This window comes from Lissotriton vulgaris, chromosome 5 (genome assembly GCF_964263255.1).
Source record: "Lissotriton vulgaris chromosome 5, aLisVul1.2, whole genome shotgun sequence".
In the NCBI taxonomy this organism is placed as follows: Eukaryota; Metazoa; Chordata; class Amphibia; order Caudata; family Salamandridae; genus Lissotriton; species Lissotriton vulgaris.
In genome coordinates this window covers 1,011,747,396-1,011,770,463 of record NC_141693.1, presented here as the reverse complement: position 1 = coordinate 1,011,770,463, position 23,068 = coordinate 1,011,747,396, and the positions used below count along the sequence as shown (strand labels likewise).

General features: G+C 45.1%; 1 protein-coding gene across 1 annotated transcript in view; it reads right to left on the bottom strand.

Moving 5' to 3' along the window:
- RRP12 (ribosomal RNA processing 12 homolog) overlaps positions 1–23,068 on the bottom strand; it is a 438,408-nt gene that overhangs the window by 400,431 nt on the left and 14,909 nt on the right. The window contains exons 2-3 of the mRNA XM_086922631.1: positions 20,227–20,459; positions 4,771–4,854 (exon numbers count right to left, since the gene is read on the bottom strand). Coding sequence (XP_086778757.1) covers positions 4,771–4,854; positions 20,227–20,459 — 317 coding nt within the window. The remainder of the gene's footprint in view (positions 1–4,770; positions 4,855–20,226; positions 20,460–23,068) is intronic.

Genomic DNA, 23,068 nt, shown 5'->3' with positions numbered 1-23,068 from the left:
GGCTGATTGTTTGCAAGAATCGGCCTCCCTGGGGGCCAGGTTTTGGTCAGACCTTTGAGCCATTTTCACCTCGGCCCCCTGAGGCCCACGCAGCCCAGAAACAGTGTTAGTCTCTTAACACCTCACCCAGGGCCCTTCACATTCAGGGCATAGCAGGCGAGGAAGGATGGTTTCTGGCTGTGGGGGCCAGGTGATATTTGGAACTTGCACCATCTTCACCTCAGCCTCCCCCTGGCTAACGTGGATGGCCCTTCAGCTGTGTTTTGTGCTCCCCTGCCAGGACATTGCCCTGAGGCCTGGTGGGATGGGGAGGGCTGATTAATTTACTAATTGCAGGGGCCTTACCTCTGTTCATATGCTCCTCAGCTGAAGGTCTGGGGAGGGCTAAGTAGGTTAGTAATAGCAGGGGCTTCGCTGCTATTCAGGTGCTCCTACGCTGGAGGGCTCGAATAATTTTGACAGAAAGGGGCCTTGCTGTTTTTTTTAGTTGCTCAGCATGTAGGCCATTGTCACCTTGGCTCTGTGTCCTGCACAAGAACAGTATCCTCCTACTTTCATTCCTTGTCTGTGCAAATGGTGTTTGATTTTTCTTATGCAACTAACAACCATTGACAAAGCCAATAGTCCTGGCTGCTTGTAGGTGTAATGTTACTTGTTTTACATATCTGGATGCAATGACAGAAGCACAGTAATACCAGTCGGGAGCAGGGGCTCCCGACTGGTATTACGAAAGGGCACGCCCCTTGAATGTGGGTCATGCCCCTTAAATGTGAGCCACGCCCCTTAAATGTGGGCCTCTTTTTCCGTCAGTGCCCGGGCCAAATTGTGATCCCAATCCGACCCTGACTGTGGGGAGGAGATGGTGGGGGTTGGTGGTGCAACGAGAAAGGGTCTCTTTAGGGCCCCTCCTCTCACTTGGATGTAATCAAATGCAGATTCATTAAATAATCTTCTACCATCGAGGTGCTTATTGTGTGCTATCGCCCGAGCTGTGTCACAGCATCCGCCCCTCCCCCACCCTCCAACCAAGCTGTCAGCTGCTCAGTCTGTTAGTTCTTTTAATGGGACAGAGAAACGCCTTATATTGTTAATTTACACGGGCATATAGCAGATACAGTTCAGAACCAGGAACAAAAAGCTTAAAGAAAACCAAAGCAGTGCCATAAAAAGGACAAGCATTTCCAACGCAATAGATCTCGCATTGAGTTTCAGCTATTCTCATTCTAAATGATAATGCCTTTTATTTACGTTTTGGTTTTTAAAACATAAATTAAAGGCATTGTCATGTACAATGCTAATAGCTCAAACTCTCGCAAATGCAAGACCTATTGCATTGCAAGTGATTGTTTAGAGAGTTAGCAAGGATGCGGCTTAATGGCCAAAGCGGACAACTTTGAAGTTGAAGAACTAGGTTTGTGTCAGGTGGGAGGCATAAATTACTCAATCTCCCCATGCCTAAAAATAATTATAAATGAACGAGTCCCTCTGAAAAGTGTTGCTAAATAAATCTAGCGAAAAGCAGCACCGGGCGGAAAAAAAAAAAAGTAGTGCTCTTAAAGTAATAGAAAAGCACTGCAAGGGTAACAATACTTTACTTAGCCGGTGCTCCTCTGCTGAACAAGGGAAGTGAGGTATCGCGGGCTGTACCAATTATGAGGCAGTAAAGAAGAGCAACGCAAAAGACTGACCAATGGTGAGTAGCAGGAGGGAATAGAGTGGTATTATTGATGACACCAGGTCTTGCAGACAGCGCATGTGTGCTGATGCTCGACCTAAAAAATGACCAGTTTTTGCCATTTTCTTTTTTGGTTTTCTTACAGCTGGGAAGAGGGTGATCTTAGCACAGCAATGTTTTTTGTTGCTGCCATTCTTGGAAGAAAAAAAAAAAAAAGACTTTTCTTGTGCTGTATCCCCCACCTCAATTTTCAGCTCAACACGCTCACAATTAAATCTTTGCTTTAGACCACTTAACCAACACATGGGTAGCAGGCCCTAGATGTTCAACGCTTGGACTTTATCAAAACCATTCTTGCAACCTACGGCTTATAATTTGATTTACGTTCCACAGCCAGATCAATTAGCAAAGCTTAATAATGGAGTTTAATCTATATGGAGTCTTCGGCGAAAATGTTAGCAGTGACAAAGTAGATGAGTCATGCTGGAGTATTGGGGTCGAGGCCTCCATAATACAGTGTGGCCCAGGAACGCCAAAGTGCAGGGTGTATCGCAAGGGCAGCCTATCTTGTCTAGCTTGCATATTCAGTTATAATGAAGACCCAATGGCTTGGTGTGCTGTGAGAAATAAACACAGCAACTAGTTTGTGGCCATAAAGTGCATGTATTGCAGGTGGAAGTAATAAACTATTTCATACACACGCACTTACATACATACAAGGAAATTAGAAAACCGTATAGACAAGCAATTTTCTCTTTGGGTAGAAATACCTTAAAATACAGGATTGTTTTCCACAGCATACGGAATGTAGATTTATATTTGTCTTGGTGTATATTTGGAAGTCAGTCCAAAAATATTAAAAATGCCATTGTCGGTGATACTGTAATAATCTCCTGTAATTTCATCATATATCTATCTTACCTCAACTTCAGAAGTGAAACTTTTGTAGCTATGATTCAGGTCAAAGAATTCCAATAAACATAGGGAAGAATTAGTCTCGGTCTGAAGCCAATTGATGAAAACAAATGGCAGCATTACAAAATAAATGATCGGCTTTCAAAAAATAAATAAAACAGATGCTAAAGCTAAATTAAAAAACAAATAGACTGGACTACTTTTACACCATTACCAATTTTAGCTGCAAGTGCAAAAACACCTACGTGAAATGTAGTGGGTTGATGACAAAATCTGACCAATTGAGTAAAGGGGCTTAAATAATCAAAGACTATCACTGAGGAGTGCAGTCTTAATGCCCATTTTAGTATCTTATACTCTTTGTGTTCGGTTATCTTTGTTTTGCCAACATGAATGGTGCCCACCCACTAAAGCTCTCCATAGCCAAACCTAAAAATAAAGACCACACTCATGCCTGTCTCTCTACCTATGACAATCTAACCTAAAACGAGTATGTTGGCTAAAACTCTTCAAAGTACACACACATGAAAGCAATGTCTGAACCTTTTCCCAAAATACACGTCCCATCACATTTCACAGGGGGTCACAAAATATCATCAGAAAATCCAAATTAACCCACCATGGTACGAAAAAGATACACTAAATTAAACCAATATTAAACCTTTCACTATTGGGTGTTAATGCATATTAATGCCAAACATGTTTATAACCTGTGTACCGACTGCTTGCAAACAATACAAAGGAACTTCTTTAATATTTGGGGCACAAGGCTAGGGCGGGGATATATGCCCATTAAAATGGTATACAGGATACAGCATTTTATGATGTATATGCAATTGAATAGGGCAGGGAAAGTGTTAATTTCAAGTGTCCTAAGTGGCGAAGGCTCAAACAGTCTGCAAGGTACCGTGTTTTTAGGTAATCTTTTGTGCTCAACTAAAACTCTTACATGCAGAGTAAGATACTCTGATCATGGCATTAACACACAGCCTATCCAAATGGGGATCTTCCACATCGTTTACATTTTCCTTCCACACGTTCTTAATTTTATTTCTGACCACTTCAATCCATATCTTAATGGGCTAAATATAGGGATTAACATTCAAGAATACATTTCTCAGCGCTGGAAAAATTAAGGTCTAACGTTATTCACCATGGGGCATTATCAGAAATGAGAATTATTTCAATTTGTGAGTTAGTTATATGATCCACAAGACAGTTTTCAAACAAATAATCACTTTGAGTAACAAATTAGCAATCCCATCCATTCCGATACACCATCTCCACAAATCCAATAAATACAAATACAGATTGACCGATTCCAGAGTCATTTTGTATTTTGGGGTATGCGGTATGTTGATACATTTCTAGCCAAGCAGTATCAAGGACTGGAGCTAATTCTTGCAGGTACATGTAGATTCTTTACACCATTATTTCTGCACCAACTATCTCTAGAGATGCCCCATCAATTGCTACCAAAGTTGCAATGCTTAGTAAATAAATAGATAAAACTGTAAACTCATCCTCTACTAATGGTCTGGTTAGTATCCTTCTTTCCATACCATCTTTTCTCATACACACGGTTTACCCTCACTTTTGTTTTTAATTTTAATATTCAGTCCTCTAGTTTTACAGATACCAGATGTGTTTTTTCCATACAACATACATGTTCACCTTTCATGCTACCTCATCAATTAAGTGTATCCTTTGAGAGACTGCAATGTCCGTTTTCATTTCCTTTTAAAGTATAAACAAGTTTTCCTTTCCATAGGGTGTGGTTTAACAACATTACTATATACAACTTTCATCTGGCTTGACAGATATCTCTTTTCAATGCCATATATCAATTCAGAGGACCATACCTCCGAATATACAAGTGACACAGAAAACGTAATTCATATAAAGTCAGATATACCCATGTATAAAGCTAAATTATAAAAATTCTACAAATCAATTTAATATACACTGCTTATCATGTCAAGTATCCAAAGTACGTTACTATTAGGTTACAAGAGACTGAAGAAATCAAGTTGTTCTGGGACTGTCCTAAGCCAATCAGCTCAATACTTGTCCCCCCTCCAATTACTGCTGCACCAACAGCAAAATATATAAACTCTCACGACACTGATTAGCTTACAAATTCTTCTAAATCATTTTTCAAAGCCTCACAGAGTACTCACCAATGCAGCAAAGTACTCGGTCTCACTCTCTGTGCCTCCCTGAGATCGAATGACTTCAGTTACAGCGGCAAGCACTGCACATATCTAAAAAGAAAGAGAGAATATAAATAACCCAACAGGAAAACCTTGCACAGTTACGTTTTTAAAGCGGTACCAAATTACTAAAATTGCTTGGTCAACTGAAGGAATAATGCTTTTAAAAAGTTTACATAACAAAGACTTGAGCCAAAGAGTCATGTGTGGTCTGAAACCTCTTTCAATGTCTTAAGTATGGGTGTGCAAAATTTATGTAATTTGCTTTTGCATACTTACATGAAATTTTAGAAAAGCATGCAAAATTGTGTGGATTTACCTAAAATAAAATCTCTCATTTAGTCATATTTTAGCACAAAATGCATACTTGTGTCAATGTTTGACGAAGGGACACATTTCACAGCTTAAAATGAGAGCACAAAACACAAGTAGAGTGAGAAACACGAGCTCGCAGTTTGGCTGATCACATTATTCCTGTGCGCTCATAGTAATATTTTACAGAGAATGGCACAGAATTAGGTAATGTGGTGTAAAATCAGGTGTAACTAGTGTAATGTGAAATTTCCAAAACTAGGCCGTTTACACTAGATTCCACCTGGACCTACTTTAAAATATTTTTTTCTTTAGAAATCTTTAGGTTCTCTTTTTTCTCTTCTTCAAAAATGGGAACTGATACTGGCATCCAAACAGTATGTAAGTAAGCATGGCCCTAACATTAATAAAAGTTTCTATTTAGTTGGGCGACATGCAGCGAGACGGACGGAAGTCTGATGCTTCTACCGCTGAGAGACCACCACAACAGGAGCATCCCTAGCTACCAAGGCAGGATGAGAGAGGGATCCCGGTTGGGAGGGTAATATAATTTACCATCACAGCGGAGCAACACTATTCCCTCAGAAAATGAGAAAAGAGAGGAATGCAGGATGGGTTGGGGGATATATTGCCAACAACAAAGGCCAGAATATTTTTGTATCAGGATATGTGGATGAACAGACTGATAATAAATGCCAATAAAGTGTGTTTAAAAAAAACAGTTCCTCTCAAGTAAACATTTGACAGTTCATCTACATTGGAGGTAACATGATCTCTCAAAGAGAGTGCTGAGGGGACTGGTAGCAGTCCAACAAGATGTGTAACCATTTGGCGAGTAACCGGACATCTGTCCAAATTGGTTCGAACATTGGCTGAAATACAAATGAAATACTGTCTTAGAGCAGCAATATGGCTTGAATAGTGTCCCCTTTCTTCTCCAATTATCAATCAGTTCTATTCAGTGTACAAATTGTTTGACATAAAGATTGAATAATGCAGGGTACAGATAGCAGCCTCTGTTTACATTTCTACCTAGCCCAAATTGTATCAATACCTGGCACAAATAGGACCAGTTAAATCCATCAAAGGCTTTGGCAGCTTTAAAGCTGTCAGTGGAAGAGAATTTATTTTTTGCAAGACTATCAGTAGTGTCCATTCAAATAGAGTTTGATTTAACATTTCTCTCAAGGAAAAAAGCCCTTCTGATTCACATGTACTTGGGCAGGAAGACCTGATTTCAGCCTAGCAGACACAAATTTAGCAAACAACTTGGCATCCGTTTTAAGAGTGGAAATTAACTATTAGCTTTTGCAAATAAGGGGACTCAATGCCTTCACCCAGCTGTCAGGTGTAGAGCCCTCCTTGTAATGTGAAAACGTCATCAAGGCCTCATGAATGCAATTCATCAGGCATACTGTCAAGTGCTGCTGCTTTACTCTATTTAGACTTTTCAAACGTCAGTTTTTGATACGTGCAGGCTAGATAGCCAGGACTCTATAACTACTCAATCTGGAAAGAGTTGTTACTGGGAGATGCCCCAAAAGAACTAAACAAGTACTGACAACACCAATAGGTCTATATTTCATTTGGAGACTTAACTAAAGTTATTAAAAAAGAGTCTGCAGAAGGAGGAGCTACGCGGGCATCCAAGATGGTCGCGTGAGCAGAGAGCTCCCGAGACCCGCACCGTCCTCCTTTATCTATCCTTTACCTATCCTGGTCATTTTGACGGGCTTTTGCAGCGCTATCATCGCTGATGCTACTGATCCTTTTCTGGTCGAAATCGGAACTTGGGGACCATTTTTCTGCAACTTGGAACTTTCTGGCCTGCCCGCGGGCGCGACCGGGGACTTGGCTGCCCACTGTGGCCGACCTGTAATTGAACAACAACGGCTGCCTGGCATCTGGCCCGCCGGAGGTGTATTGCTTTCACTTTCGGTTTCTTTCCCTTTGTTCCTGTCTCCTCCTACTCTGCCTCGCCTGCTGCCCTCTTGATCTGCATGATCCTCCGTTGGACTGGCAAGGAGGCCGCTACACCTCTGTCTCACTGGCGCATCGGAGTTTCGAGACTTTTCTAACTGCTCATCACCTCCTCTGGCTAACCGGTCAACTCTGAATGCGAGATGGCGACGAAAGTGGAGGCCGAAAGACGCCGGAAGGCTGCGACCCGGGGGGGATCGATCCAGACGAACATGATCGAACGCTATACCCAGCCGAGAGGCTCCCCCGGGGCCGTATGCATGGGTGCTGAAGGACTTCAAACGGACACATCGTCTACGTCGGAAGTGTCGCTCCAAGACCTAATGGCTGCCATCACTGGACTCAAGGCCGACATGGGCCAACAATTTGAGGCCGTAGTGACCAAAATAGACACGGTGGCGGTGGATGTAACTCTAATTCGAGCCGACCTGGCCAAAACAAATGAGCGGGTGAAGGCACTGGATCTTAAAACGTCGAGCCTGGTGAACGACATGGCTGAGGCGCAATCCGAAATTGGCAATCTGCGCGCATCGCACGACTTACTGCTCAAGCGGATGGAGGACTATGATAACAGGGCCAGGCGGAACAACATACGCCTTGTCGGAGTTCCGGAAGGCGATGGTTCGGTAGCGACCGATCTTCTGGTCGAGGAACTAATAGTCGCCCAACTGGCTCCGGCAGGACTTAGTAAGTTCTTTGCCGTGGAGCGCGCCTATCGTTTCCCCGGAGGTCAAGTGAAGCCGGGGAACCCGCCGAGGCCTATCATCGCCAAGCTTTTTCATTACCGGGACAGGGATGCTATCCTCCAGGCCGCCCGTAAACATGGTCCCCTGAAGTATGACAATAACTCTGTCTCCATATATCCCGACTTCACTCCTCAAGTGCAGCGGCAAAGGTCAGGTTTCCTCGGAGTGAAGCGTCGCCTAAGGGACCGGGGACTGAAATATGCCATGCTGTTTCCGGCCCGGCTCCGGATTGAATATCGGGAACGAGCCTATTTCTTTGATCAACCTGAACGTGCGGCCGACTGGTTGGACTCGTTGCCGGCAGATGACTTTGGGAGCGGAGGCCCTGGTGGTGCGGAAGGTGGTGCAGCGACCCAGGAGTAACAGATGCCCTGGAGGTTCCGATTGAGACTATGCAACGTACTATACATATTGACTTATTCCCTAATGACTCTGCCCGTGGCGGTGTGGTAACGGGTGATTTCTCCCTTCCTCCTCGGGGGGTTCTTTGTGTAGAAGTATGGGGCGACAGGCACACTGCAGTTGGGGGTGGCTTTTTAGTCAGCAGGGGTGCAGGGAGGGGGGTGTTGTAACGGGTTTGGGTTCTGGGGTCGGTGTTTGGGGACTGGTTTGTGTCTCGTTCAATTTGTTCTGTTCTTTGTTTCATGGTATTTCATATCTTGCAATGATTGTTTATAGTGGGTTCTGCTGGGGGGTGGGTGTGGAATGTTTTTGCCGTAATGGGGGGGGGTGAAATGCGGATTCTTTCTTGGAACGTAAATGGTTTGGGTGACAGGATTAAGCGGGGCATTGTACTGCAATTTTTGAGGCGCCACGCCCCTGATGTTGTGTTCCTTCAGGAGACCCACTTGATTGGTAATGCTTGCAAGGCCCTAGACCGCCGGGGTTATCGACTGGTTGCACATGCGGGTTTCACCTCGGGTTCCCGGGGTGTGGGTATTATGGTAAAGTCTTCCCTTGCTCTTGCTATTGATGATGTTATCCTTGATGGGCGTGGGCGGTATGCTGCTGTTTCGGGGAGGTGGGAGGGTAAACAGGTCGTGTTTGTTGTTGTCTATATCCCCCCGGGACTGCAGGCTACCACTTATGCTGATTTAGGCAGGACTCTTCTTGGGCTGCCAGACGGCTTGTTGGTCTTGGGCGGGGACTTCAATTCTGTCATGTCCGGCGACTGCGACCGACTACCCCCTAGAGTATTGCCACAGTCCCAGATGTGGCTCAGTGAAATGGCTGACACCTTTGGCTTAGTAGATGTCTGGCGCTCATTACATCCCGCGCTCCAACAATATACTTTTCACTCTGGCGCGCACGGCAGCCTCTCCCGTATTGATTACTTTCTTATGTTAGCCTCCACTTTGTCCACTGTTCGTGAGATTCGACATCTCCCCCGGGGTATCTCGGACCACTCCCCCCTGCTGATCACGATTTCTGTGGGTGGTTTGCATGGTAACAGAGTTCCCCCACTCCCTCCCTGGCATCTTAAAAACCCCCGGCTCCGTTCAGACCTGATTAAGGCAATAGATTACTATTTTTCTGAGAATCTGGGCTCTGTCACTTCCCCCACTGTTCTCTGGGAGGCCTTCAAGACGGTTATTCGGGGTTCCGCCCTGTCACTCATTGCCACTGAGCGTAGGGTCAAGAGGGAGGCTGTTGTGGCTCTTGAAACTGAAATCACTGCGCTTGAAAGTGAGTTGGGTGGGAATGACACGCCTGCACTGTTGCATGAATTGGAATTGAAACAAGCAGATTATAAGGCCTGTGTCATGGATGCTGCTAAATTGATGCGGTCAAATCAACTTGGTCGACTGTATGATGTGGATGACAAGGCTAGCAAGCTTCTTGCGTGGCTGGACAAGACTGAGCGTGCGAGTCGTGTTGTTCCCTCCATTGTTCGTGACTCTGGTGTGACTGTCTCGGATCCGGGTGAGGTTGTTGAGTGCTTTGTTGACCACTTTCGTATGGTTTATACGCCTGTTAGTGATCGAGATGAGGCCGACTCCAGGTTCCTCCTGCGTGACATTGCTCTGCCTACTGTGTCTGAGGCGGACTGCCTCGCTTTGGAAGCCCCCTTTACTGTCGACGAGATTGCCCTCGCAATCCGTTCCCTTCGCTCGGGTAAGGCAATGGGCCCTAACGGACTCCCCATTGAACTCTACAAACTTTGTCCCGACAAGATGGCCGCCCACCTGCGTCACATGTTTCTCGAGGCGGTTGAGGCTGGATGCCTCCCCCTTGAGCAGCGCCTTGCTACCATAGTGGTCATTTATAAGGATGGCAAACCTCGTGACCGTTGTGCCTCGTACCGCCCCATCTCCCTCCTTAATGCGGAACCCAAAATCCTTGCTAAGGTGCTGGCCAATCGGATGCTTGCGGTCATTTGTGATTTGATCCATCCGGATCAATCCGGTTTCATCCCTCACAGGAACACTGCTCTTAATTTGCGTAGGCTCCACAGTGTCCTCGCGAGAGCTTCTATTCTCGCCGAGCCAGCAGTGATCGCCTCCCTTGACGCCACGATGGCATTTGACACCATTGAATGGCCCTACCTATGGGCAGCCCTCGCCAAATTTGGCTTTGGCCCCAACTTCATCGCATGGGTCAAGCTTCTTTATGAACAGCCGCTAGCTCAGGTTGCTGTGAATGGGAGGTGCTCAGACCCCTTTCCTTTGGGCCGCGGCACACGACAAGGATGTCCCCTTTCTCCGCTTTTGTTCGCTTTGGCACTCGAACCTCTTGCCGCGTGGCTCCGGTGGGAACCCTCGATCAAAGGGATCCGATGGTCCCCTGACCTCGAGGATCGTGTCTCCTTGTATGCGGATGACATCCTCCTTTATCTTACTTCCCCTCAGAAGTCACTCAATGTCCTCTTCGACGTCCTCACGTCCTTCGGTAAGAACTCGGGACTGGTCATTAACTGGACCAAGTCCTGTGTCTACGCCATAGCTGGTACTCTACCGCCTCTCCCCCGTAGGTTTCCCATTCTTGTAGCGACTGACGGTTTTAAGTATCTGGGGGTCCATGTATCCATGATCTCCTCGGTCCGCTATGAGCGGAACTTGTATGCTCCGCTCCGCAGACTGAAGCAGGATGTTCGGCGATGGCGCGATCTGCCCTTATCTCCATTGGGCCGGGCGGCGCTCTTTAAGATGATGTCGCTTCCCCGCTTCCTCTATGCCCTGCAAAATTTCTTTGACCCCGTTCCTGCCCGCTATTTCCATGAAGTCGAAAGTTTACAGCGGCAACTTATCTGGGATGGCCGAGCCCGCATTGCCTTATCTAAGCTCACGCTCTCCTGGTACGACGGAGGTATTGCGCTGCCGGATATTAGACGGTACTACTGGGCCTCACACCTGAGCGCCATCAACCATGCGACATATTCTCCGGAGCCAGCCCCTGCCTTTGCTTTAGATAAACTACTGTTGCCCGGCGGCAACTTTAATAGGGCGCTATACTCTAAGGCACCCTTTCGACTCCTTACGGGCCCAATGAAATGTGCAGTGCGGGCATGGCGCGATGCTACGGTGGCCACGGGCTGGGGTGGTAGACTGACACGTATGACGCCACTGTATGACTCGGAGCGACTGGGCAACCTGTGGAAGACGAAAGGGTTTGAGAAATGGGACATGATCGGGATTAGTACTGTGGGAGACCTTTGGACACGTGGCGCGGTTAAGTCCTTTGAATCACTAAAGCTGGAATACCGGCTCGATGATAGGGAGCACTTCCGGTATATGCAGGTGAGACATGCCTTGTCTTCGGTCTTCCCCTCCGGTACGGACGTTCCGCAGTCCTCCCCTCTGGAGGATCGAGTTCTAGATGGCCATGTCCCAGACAGTACCATCTCCTTAATTTATAAGAAGCTCATTCATAACAGAGCTGACCAGCTCGAGAAGCTCCGGGCTGCCTGGACTGCTGACGGACTTGAATTGGACGACGAGGACTGGCAGTCCGCTGTGTCCTCCCCTAAGGAGGTGGCTATTCCGGCACGACTTCGCTTTGTTCAATTGAAAATCCTTCATCGCGTGTATCTTACTGGAACGCGTCTGGTGCGAATGGGTCTGGTTGCTGACGGACGCTGTAAGCGTGGGTGTGGGATGGATGGTACTTTTCTTCATGTTTTGTGGGAATGTCCAGTGATTGTAGCGTATTGGTCGAGGGTGCATGATGTTATGAGTCGTGTCACGGGGGTCCCATTGCTTCCTGAGGCGCGTCGTTGTCTGTTGAATGTGTGGGAACCGACTGACTGCACTGCTGCCCAGACACTTTGGGTCACCCTAGGCAATATGATTGCGAAGAGGGATATCGCACAGCTCTGGGGCTCCCCGAGATCGCCAGTGCTCAGTGCCTGGAAAGAGAACATGGACTGGTCCATGTTTCGAGAGAAGACGGTATATGAAGCCCGGGGGCGCCCAGGGAAGTGGTCCAGAGTTTGGGCTCCCTGGAATACTTACCGTGGAGACATCTGTTCTCCTCCACTTGACTACGAAGTCCCTCTCCCCTCCTCTCCGTGATTTACGTTCCTCTCCTCTACTTACCACATGCTTTGCTCTCTTATGCGCGCCACCCCCCCCTCACCCTCGTTTTTTCTCCTACATCCGTTCCCCCCCTCCCACCTCCAGCAACCCTTGCCACTATGATACCATGTGTTTGTTTGTTTGTGTTCATTTCGACAAAAACATAAAATTAAACCTTTCTTATCCTATTTGTATGGTATTACGCTCTTGCCGATAATGTTGATGGGAAAGATTGCTTCAGCAACGTACTGCCTCGTATTGCACTTTTTGCTCAGCCAGTTTTTGTCATAGCGGCCGGCCCTGCGGGGTTGTAGGCAGACGCTGTGTATTGTGCATTTGTTAATAAAGGTTTTAAAAAAAAAAAAAAAAAAAAAAAAAAAGAGTCTGCAGCAGTAAAAATATATATCATGTTACATTCTTTGTTTTATACGATGCAACCATAAGACAAGAATTACATTTGTGAAGATTTAGTGTACTTTGAGAGGAAAAATAGTAATTTGTACATTACAATGCAAATACCCTAAAGGAGGAGGAATGAAACATACAACGCCCAACAGAATGACGTGACATAGAAATACTGGTTTGGGTGGAGCCAAAGTCTACTCTATGTATATTTTTAAGACATGGTAACAACAAGTCAAGAACATAAAGTTATTTTGATCACCAAACAAATAGACACAAAGCACGGCAATTCAAACCCATTGGCTTTAAATTAACTGTTTCCAATATGGTTGTAGGAAAGCAGCTTGTCCTGCTGCTATGGCGAGATATGCATCCAATGTTCAAAACTATACAAATGATTCACTACTACAATACGGTCACCATTAGGGTGGGTACTCTAAGTCAATGCATTGCGCTGTAAGCTCAGCTTGCATCACGGGCAGGGATTCCAATTCAAAACATGTACAAATAATTGAAAAATGAAACCAGTACATGTAGAAGAGCAAAAGCAAGATTGGGTTTAATTGATATTGAAAATAAATCTCCAAACAAGTGGTCTTGCGACTTCAAATGGCCACTTTCTAGAACGCACTTATAATAAATAGTTAGAAGAATGGTATAACCAGAGCTCGTGGTAATCAGAACTCTGGCTTAAAAAAAATGAAAGAAAAAAAAAATCGTGGCAGATTGAGGGCACCACAGTGATCAACAATCTGCATCTAGTCATATTTATTTATGACATTTATAAAGCGCACTGCTACCAAACGGTGTACTGGCGCTGAATGAATGCTCCCCTAGCCTAGCCTGAGCTTAGTGAACGAAAAGCCATGTTTTCAAGAGTTTTCGGAATGTCATTAGCTCTGTGATCTGTCTCAGGGCCAAAGGAAGAGCATTCCAAGCCCTCGCAGCCCCCAGGGTAAAGCTTCTGCCTCCCCACCGTGTTTTCCTTGTTCGAGGGATCACGATCAGCCCTTGATCGGATGACCTAAGAAGTCTACCCGGCCAATACCATTAAAAATACTGGGCTAGACATGGCGGGCCCAACCCCCGAAGGGCCTTGAATACTGTGCACAAGGCTTTAAAGGCAATCGGTTTCCGCACTGGGAGCCAGTGCAGCTTCACCAAAGCCTGGGACACGGAGGCAAACTTAGGTATGCCTGTGATAAGACGAGCCGCTGCATTTTGCAAGGCTTGTAGTTTGTTAAGGAGCCCCTGTTGGGCATTGAGCAGTAATCTGTTACAATAATCAAGGCGAAACAGGACCAAAGCAGTCTCCACTGATTTCCTATACTCATCGGGTAAATAGGGCAGAATCTTACGTGTTATTTTCAGTGTGAAATGAATGGCTGATGACATTGCATTGACTTGGGGCCTGAAGGTAAGTTTGTCGTCCATCAGAACCCCTAGGTTCTTAACCTTCCTGACTGGGGAGGGAGGTACACCCATCTCTTCCGGCCACCATTTTGGACTCCAGAAGTTCTCTCTGGATCCAAAAAGTAGAACTGCGGTTTTAGCAGAGTTAAGTTTTAAACAGTTCTTGGCCATCCAGTCACTGACTGCTAGCATGCACTCTTTGAATTTGCTGGCTATGCCTTCCTCTCTCCCTGGTAGAAGTGACACCAAAATCTGTGTGTCATCTGCGTATGATGTTAGCTCGAACCCATGGGATCGAATAACTGGGGCCAAAGAGGAAACATACACATTGAACAGGGTGGGACTCAGGGATGATCCCTGGGGAACCCCACAGGGAAGCTCGAATGGTTTGGACTCGAACTCTCCCAAAGCCACCACCTGGCTCCTGTTAGAGAGGAAGGCTTTCAGGATCTTACGAGCTTTCCCCTGAATCCCGCAGGCCTCCAAACGGTCCACCAGGATCGTATGGTGGACCGTATCGAAGGCTGCTGACAAATCTAGCAGGATCACGGCTGCTTTTCCTCCTACATCCATCACTTTCCTAATCTCCTCGGAAGATTTGATTAAGGCAGATTCCGTGCTGTGACATGCTCTAAAACCATGTTGTGATAGATCAAGGGTTGTGTGGCCCCTAAAAATGCGCTACGCTGCCTATTCATGATTCCCTCGAATAACTTAGCCGGTAACGGTAGCCTGGCGATGGGACAATAGATGTCCAAGTTGTTTTTTTTTTTTTAACAACGGTAGGAACGAGGCCTGTTTACAGCTGGATGGAAATTCACCAGCCTGAAACATGTTGTTAAACAATTTAGGTAAAGTGGTACCTATTGGAGCCGCCGCTAGCTTTGAGGGTCTCTAGGAGAGCCAGTTTTATGCCAAGCAACCGTTTCTTTATCTCCTCCTCACTTACCGGGGAGAAGGTCAGGAACCTACCCTGCTGTACACTGGCCATCGCGACCTCTGGCCTGGCAAATGGCAGATTGGCCCTGACTGGACCGTCCAGGGAGTTAAAAATAGTTTCCACTTCATTTTAAAAGAACTTTGCTAGGCCCTCACACAATTCCCGACTGGGCGGCGCGGTGTCTGGCTTGGGGGCAGCCAGACTCGAAACAGCGTGAAATAGCTCCTTGGGCGAGTTCCTGGCACCCTTAATGCGATTGGTAAAATAACTTTGCCTTCCCTATCAAATCTTTATATACTGCCAGTCCGGATTCGAGTCTCCTTTTGTCTGCCTCATAATAGTTTTTTCGCCACACCCGTTCCAGTTTCTTACAGATGATCTTATGCTCTCTGAGATCCTCTGAGAAACAGGGGGCCGATGGAGTCGCGCAGGTGGGATGGCAGCTTTTGGGTGGCGCTTGGGTCGTACACGCGTGGTCCACCCAATTAGAGTAAGTTGCAGCCGCTAGGTCCACACCTGATGGGAGTGTCACCATAGAGGATACCAAAAGGTCTTCGAGGGAGGTTCCCTCTATCTTATTCCAAGCCCTGCTGGTCCTAGTTGGTTTTCTGACCCGGCGACGGGGTTTAGCAGTTGGGATGTTTAAGCACACTGCAGCATGGTCAGACCAGGTAACTGGACAGATTGAAGACACTTCTAGGTCCGGATGATTGGTGAATATTCCATCCAGGGTATGGCCTGCATTGTGTGTAGGGCCTACCACCAGCTGTTTTAACTTGACTCCGTTCATCGTCTCCAAGAGATCTAGTGTGTCCGGGTCAAGGCTGTTTTCTAGGTGAAAATTAAAATCCCCTAGGACTGTAAAGGTCTTTGCACATAAGGCCTCCTCTAAAATATTGCCCAGTGCAGCTAAAAATGCGGTCTTAGTTCCGGCCTGTAAAGTAAACAACCCCTCAAGGATTGATGATTGGACAGGATAAGGTTAAAAGCCAAGGCTTCACATAATAGAGTTGTGGTATAGAATCGCCAGGCCGCCACCTCTCTTTACGGGTCTATCCTGAACATAACCGAGATAGTTTGGAGGAGTGGCCTTGATCATATCCGGCCCAGAAGCCGCATCTGTCCAGTATTCAGTAACAAAAGCGATTTTTTCTTCCTTGTCCTGTATCAGTTCAGCGAGCTCCACGCTGTGTTTGATCAGGGATCTGGCGATAAGCAGGGGGCATCTTACATCCTTCGTTGTAGCCTCAGCTATCGCTTTATTTAAATTAGCAATCGACCGAACAGAGTGAAGTAAAATCGTCGGGATTGTCCTATTGCAGAGAGGGCATAACTGACCCGCGTCCTGCGTACCCCTATCAAACCCCAGGCATAAACATCCCAATGCCCTACCTCCTCCCCCAAGGTTCATTAGTGTACTCCGGTCATAAGTTAGACGTTGCGACTTTCCTGAGGATCGCCAAGCAGGGGTCTTGGCGCTAAGCGCGGGCCCGGCGCAGACGGGCTTGCCTTAGGCGCAGACGGGCTTGCCTTAGGCGCGCCGCTGGCACACCCGCTGGGCGGACGCGCCAGCCATACTTTTAAAGTGCAGGGGAGGTGAAAAGATTAGAATGCTCACCTTGGCCCACTCAAAATGGCGGCCGTCCGGGTGAGTGTCTAGTCGCGTTTCCCTCCTTTCTAGCGTTTTGCAAATGCACCTAGAGTTCCCAGCTATTCAGAGCGTCTAAAATCAGCCTCTACCCCCCCACCCAAGAAAATTATTAAAACGGTAAAATGATTTAAAATCGTACCAACAGCAGCAATGTGAGACTGTGCAAAATAGCGCAAATAATTGGGCAGTTTCGTAAAATTAACAAGCTCCCGGCTCACGCCTCAGGAGCATTCATATTTGACAGAAACAGAACACTGGTATGTTCAGCATTCGTTATGATCAGAAATCTTGCATCATCTGACCCTTGCCAGTATCCAAACCCAGACAGAACATGACCACGGTCATAAATCAGAGGGGATATAATCAGACGTCTAGAATGGGAACACTGGCATAACATGTAACCTAACTGCATGGCATCAAATGGGACGACTGGATTTTTATTGGGCATGTAGATTTGTAAAGCAGCTTGTCATTTGCACAAGTAGAGATTTTTATAAACTTCTACACCACTGAGTGTGGTGCCGGTTTGCTAATGCCCTTTAACACTTCAGGAACATTAATACAATTACAAAACATTACCTGTTCTGGAATATTTCTGTCTTTATTTGCTCAATAACAAGCAACACACTATCCACATTTTAAATTTGGGATTTTCATGTACTATTCTTTTTTAACCCTCTCCATCGGTTAGTTGCTCCCTGCAGGGCCTGTGTATCAGCTAGTTACTTTGGCGGGACACAGTATCATTATGTGGTTCTAAGGCAGTTGGCAATCAGAAGAGTTCCTAATCACTGCTCCTCCTTGCAGATATTCTGTGTTCAGTTGCTTTTGCGGGACAACTATGGCCAAATGAATTTATTGATTTTTCTAGGCCTTTGCAACACTTGACTTGTTAGAGTTTCTTTATCCCATTTAACAATGGAGATTCTTCTTCCACATACAACTGATGGTCAATAAGACTCCCTAAGTTTCTTGGGTTTCTTTCACTCCATGCATTTTAGTATTACAAACATTGTGTTGCACGTTCTGAAAAGGTGTTTTCTTTTTGTGTCCCAACTATACATCAGAGTCAAAATAAATGTAATGCAGACACTCTAGTATGTGAGTGAAGACCATCACACAAAAGAGTCTCACCCTTTGTGGAGCTTATAATTGGAAAGGAATAAGAAAGCTTTGCTTTACTAACCCCTAAACTGAGTTTGAGATCTGAGGTAGTCAGACCATTACTGGTTCACACAATTTTTTATTTCTCCAACGTGGTGGCACTCTGGTAGCTTCAACTATATGTCCCCATTCTGCTTCTTAAGCAAGCTGCTGCTGTTTGTTGCGGTTGAGTGGGTGTTTCCTTTACTAGCGGTCCTTGTTCTGTGGTTGATCTGAGCGAACATATCTATGCTTTCATTTCGGTAATTGCTGTAATCACAAATTTGTAATAACTTTTCAACTCCAATAATATACTACTGCACTTTTCTTTGTCTTAAACTACAGTGGAGCTTATCCCATTTGGATCCAAAAGTATACCTTATTTCAGCACCTGCACTACTTTACTTGCTCTTTTCAAATGTGCGCTTTTTCCTCTCTTGTGCCCAACAAATTTTACTGGAGTAAGCCTGCTACCAGAAATCTTGTTTGTAGCAGTTTAACTATTTCTTATCCTTTCCCTTAGGCTGTCGATTGCCATTCTTAAGGCCATGAGCACATGTTCAATCAGAACCCATACATAATTTCTTGCTGCCATCATCACCTGTTTTTACATGGTTAAATCCAAAAGGGGGGGTGGGGTGGTGAAGGGTATTCAAGCAGGTTTCACTTGCTTCGTCTGATCCAACAATTCTAGCTTCATATGCCTGACACTATCGCTACTGTGCTTTTATTCCACACCCAAAAAATTGACTTTTATATAGAGTTGTTTTTCTTTCTTCTTATATTTAGTATATATATATATATATATTTAGTATAATATATATATATATATATATATATATATATATATATATATATATATATATATATATATATATATATAATATATATATATATTTGTATAAGGACTATGTGAACAGTCTTCGAATTTATCTGTTTCTTCTTAAGATTTTTCTTTCAGTGAACCCTTTCTGTAGAGCTCTTAGTTGCTTACATGAACTAACCCAGCAATGCATTCATGGTTTCGGAGGGGCTGCCACAGAGGTCTTTTAGACCAAGTAGCAAAATTATTGGACTACAACATTTTAACATTTGTTGTTTAAATAGAAACAAGTTAAATATAAGGTTAACAATCAACAAAACATATAATGAAGTAGAACACCTTCATGTCTGCGTGTGGTGAAATACCCAAATTACCAGACCCCTATGCTGTCTCTTTGCAAAGGAAGATGGGTAAAGTCTAGACAAGATGAATTTGTATCAGTTCAACTTACCAGTCGGGTGCCTCAGCTGCTTCACCATACTGTTTATCTCCCTTCTCTCCATATCGTCCCTTCCTCCGCTTCTGACCAACAGGACATATATTCTACAACATTTGATTTGCCAAATTCACCCTTCAGCTCACAAGCTGATCAGCAAAGACCACTAAATCTGTGGCTAGCCATAAGTTCTTTCTGACATAAGATTTTTACTACCTATGGTCAGTATGCAAACATAGCACCTTCTGCTAGGCATACACCAAGTTTCTCTAGAGGAGTGCTCATCAAGTCTTTACTGTACTTTCACTGATATGGTACTTTTTTTTTTTACCACCACTCTCCACTTCTTTACTCCAGCAACGGATAAGACACACAAGCAAGGACAGAAGATATGTCAACTGTTAGGGAGAGTGGTTCAATTAATTAACATAAGGCAAAAAGCATAGTAATCACAGGTGCTCATTGCTGAGGTACAGAGTGTTAATGATTATAGTTTTGTAAGCAACAATATGTACTCTCCGAGTGTGGTCTGTGTACTGCTGCTGGTGGAGAACAATGCAGGCAATCCACACTGCTCCAACAGCTGCTACCACCGGTGACCACTGCTCTCAGGCTTTTCCCCAACACACTAGTCGCTTAAAATTCTGAGAACTCCACTAGTGATGCAAAAAATGTGGAACACTTACGTGGCATTTTAGGATGTGACTGAATGGTACACCATATCTTTAAAATACTGAATGTGTGCAGTATGTCTTTCCAGAGCAGCAATTTAAGTGACAATGCGGGAATGTTTTATTTGGGCAATAAAAGACGTTTAGAACCCTTAAAAGGAGTCTTCTTTAAAACAGAGGATCAATAGTTACATTACAAATGTAAGAGGAATAACCTCGGGCAATCTAGCTTGCTTGGGTGTATTCACCATGTTCCTCGCCTGTGGTGCAGCTTTCATACTACAGCATCAAAAAAACAATGCAACATACTCAAAATGTGGAGCATGGGGAATCAAGTTGAAGCAGGTGGCTCACAGAAAATCCAACAACTCCTTGTTGCAGATAAAGCTTACTTCTTTGTGTGCCGCAGAGTTGGACTCCCAGTATCGCTGTACTTTGTTGAAGGTGATATTGGTACAGTCAGTCAAACCACTCAGGAAGGTGGCTCCAGACTTTTCTGTAATTGCAACATTGTTCTCATTCTCCATGAGGTGCTGGGAGCCTTCTTTTTCCCCCTCCCTGAACAAAGGTCCTGACTGAATGTCATTGTGGAGCTTCAAGGCATCTACTGTCAGATTACTGTTCTCTATTTGGAGAGATGAACGAGAAAGAGAAAAAAAAGAGAGAGAGAGAATTGAAATCAGCTTCACAGTCAAAAACATGCATTGTTTTACAACAGCAAGCTGTGTATCCATGAAGTAGCTTTCAAAGAAAACAGTACTGTATAGGGACCTTAAATTCCTAATAATTAAAATATTACAGTTATTTGTGGGAGACTGCACCTGCAACACTTGATTTTCAGACCCTTAATTTTGATTTCAGACCTTGTTCTAAGCAGCTTCAGCCAGACTTACACAGGTCATAATCATAAGTCAAATCAAATTTTTATTCATTTCTGAGTAGCTCGTTATTAGCCAATGTTTCAACAAGTATTAACAGTATTTTTTTCATTTGTTGTTATGAGAATCACTTTAAAAATGGTTTAATTTAATGAAATGAGGGATTTGGTCCAGCGATTATGGAAAAGTAACCATTTCGTCAGGCGCCTGACCAGTTTCCTCGGAGTCCAGCTATTCCCAGTTGGAAATTCACTACCATTTCTTAGAAAAAGCCTCTGCCAGCCTGGTGAAGAGTCAAGCGAAGAGGACCTAATTTGAGTTTTAATTCCAAGCACAAAGCTCTGGTTGCAGATAGCTATGCAGATCTTATTCATCTGTAAAACAAACAAACAAAAAAAATATATATAGATTATATACATATGTCACGGGGCGGGACGTCACAGTGTGAACAATAATGATGAAATGGACTGGTGGTCGGATGTCTCCCCCCTTACACCCCTTTCTGTCTCCGCAAAACAGCCTGCCACTTCATGGCCGGATAACTGGTCTCGGACGGACAATGACGTGGACTGGGGAAATCCTGCACAGAAGGTAGACGGTCCCTTTAATCCAGACGTTGAGGAGGACGAGACTCCACCCCCTTGGTGCGTCACGGAGCCAAAAGGAGGCCCGACCAAGAAGTCAGCGGACGGCGTTTCCCGAGGAGGAGAAAGCGTGAGAGTACTACCTGCTGCATCGGAGACGGAGTGTTGCCGGGAGGAAACCCTGACGAGCCCAGCTGTGGACTGCAAGCCAGGAGGCCAACGGACAGGCGACTCGCCCCCGCCACGTTCCCGCGGGAGGAGCGTGGCTCGCAAAGGTACGGGGCAAAGTGGCGGGCTGGGTTGCACGTAGTGGTCAACCGAATGTGTAAAGAGGTCACTGTATATAGTGTGTAGTCTCCACAAACCCCTTCCTTCACGAGCACAGTCAGGCACGGAAGCGAGCGTGTGGCGTGGCTCACTAAAGCACTTGGTGTCCTTCACTTACCCGGTCCCTTAACAGCAACCGTATCGTACCCCAGACTGATTACTCCTTTTCTCTCCCTTTTCTACATGCTAACCGGGAGGTTACCATCGCCCACATCCTAAGAAGCAGAGGACTGGCGGGCCCCCATACCCGGCATGGCAGAAGCACCCTGGAACCTATATTTCCTCTAGAAGTAAAGACGGAACCGGACGAGTTTGCCCGGTTAAGACATTCTAACAGACGTCGAAGAGCATATCTTAAAATAAAGCCATCCCTAAAATCCCTATTTCAAGTCTCCGACTCGCTTCCTGTTCCCTCCACCACTTCCGAACCCGTACAACATATATATAGCAAGCTATTGTAACCAAGGGATTTATAACCGTGAGGGAATGATCTGAAAAAGTATGGCCATTATGACATTGACCATAAGATTGGGGTATATATAAAAAGGTACCTCATTCATCCCCACGGCCCAAACCAACAGACTAGAATTGGAAATTTCTTTTTATAAGCTCGTGAGGAAACTTTGCCTAAAGCATTTTTTTCAAAACATCATACAAACATCTACTGACCCGCAGCAAGATCAACTTAGGGGCCTACGTCCCAAAAGTAACTTCCTAGCACCAGTCTCACACAAGACTCTTGACACCTATGAGACTCTTGTCAGAAATGACTTATCTAAACTCAATTGCAATCGCCAATCCAAACACAAGAACCTTACCACCAAAGAGATCAATACTCTCAAATCAATCTCCAATAACAACAAAATAACCTGCGTGAAGGCAGACAAGGGTGGAGCTATTGTAATCCTCAATACATCCTACTATGATCAACAAGCATCTCTTCACCTCTCGGACACCAATACATACTTGAAGTTGCAAAATAATCCCACCATTCAATTCAAAGAAAGACTAGACAAAACATTGAACACAGCCTTTGAAAACGATGTAATCTCTGATAAAACCATCAAGTACCTCACCACCAAACACCCAAAAAGCCCCAAATTCTTTTTCGTTCCCAAAATACACAAGAACCTCCAAACGCCTCCTTGCAGGCCTATTGTGTCCACATGTGGCAGCATTCACGATCCTGTGGGAAAGTTTTTAGACAAATATTTACAGCCCATTGTCATCTCCCTGCCTACATTCATTCTAGACACAACAGACTTTCTCAATAACCTCAACCAAGTGCAAATAGAAGATCACAGACAACTACTATTGTGCACTGTGGATGTATAATCTCTATATACATCTATCCCGCACTCCATGGGGATAGAGGCCATTGAATATTGCTTGTTGAGAACAGATCTGGACAATGACCTAAAACTTTTTCTAATGGAACTCTTACA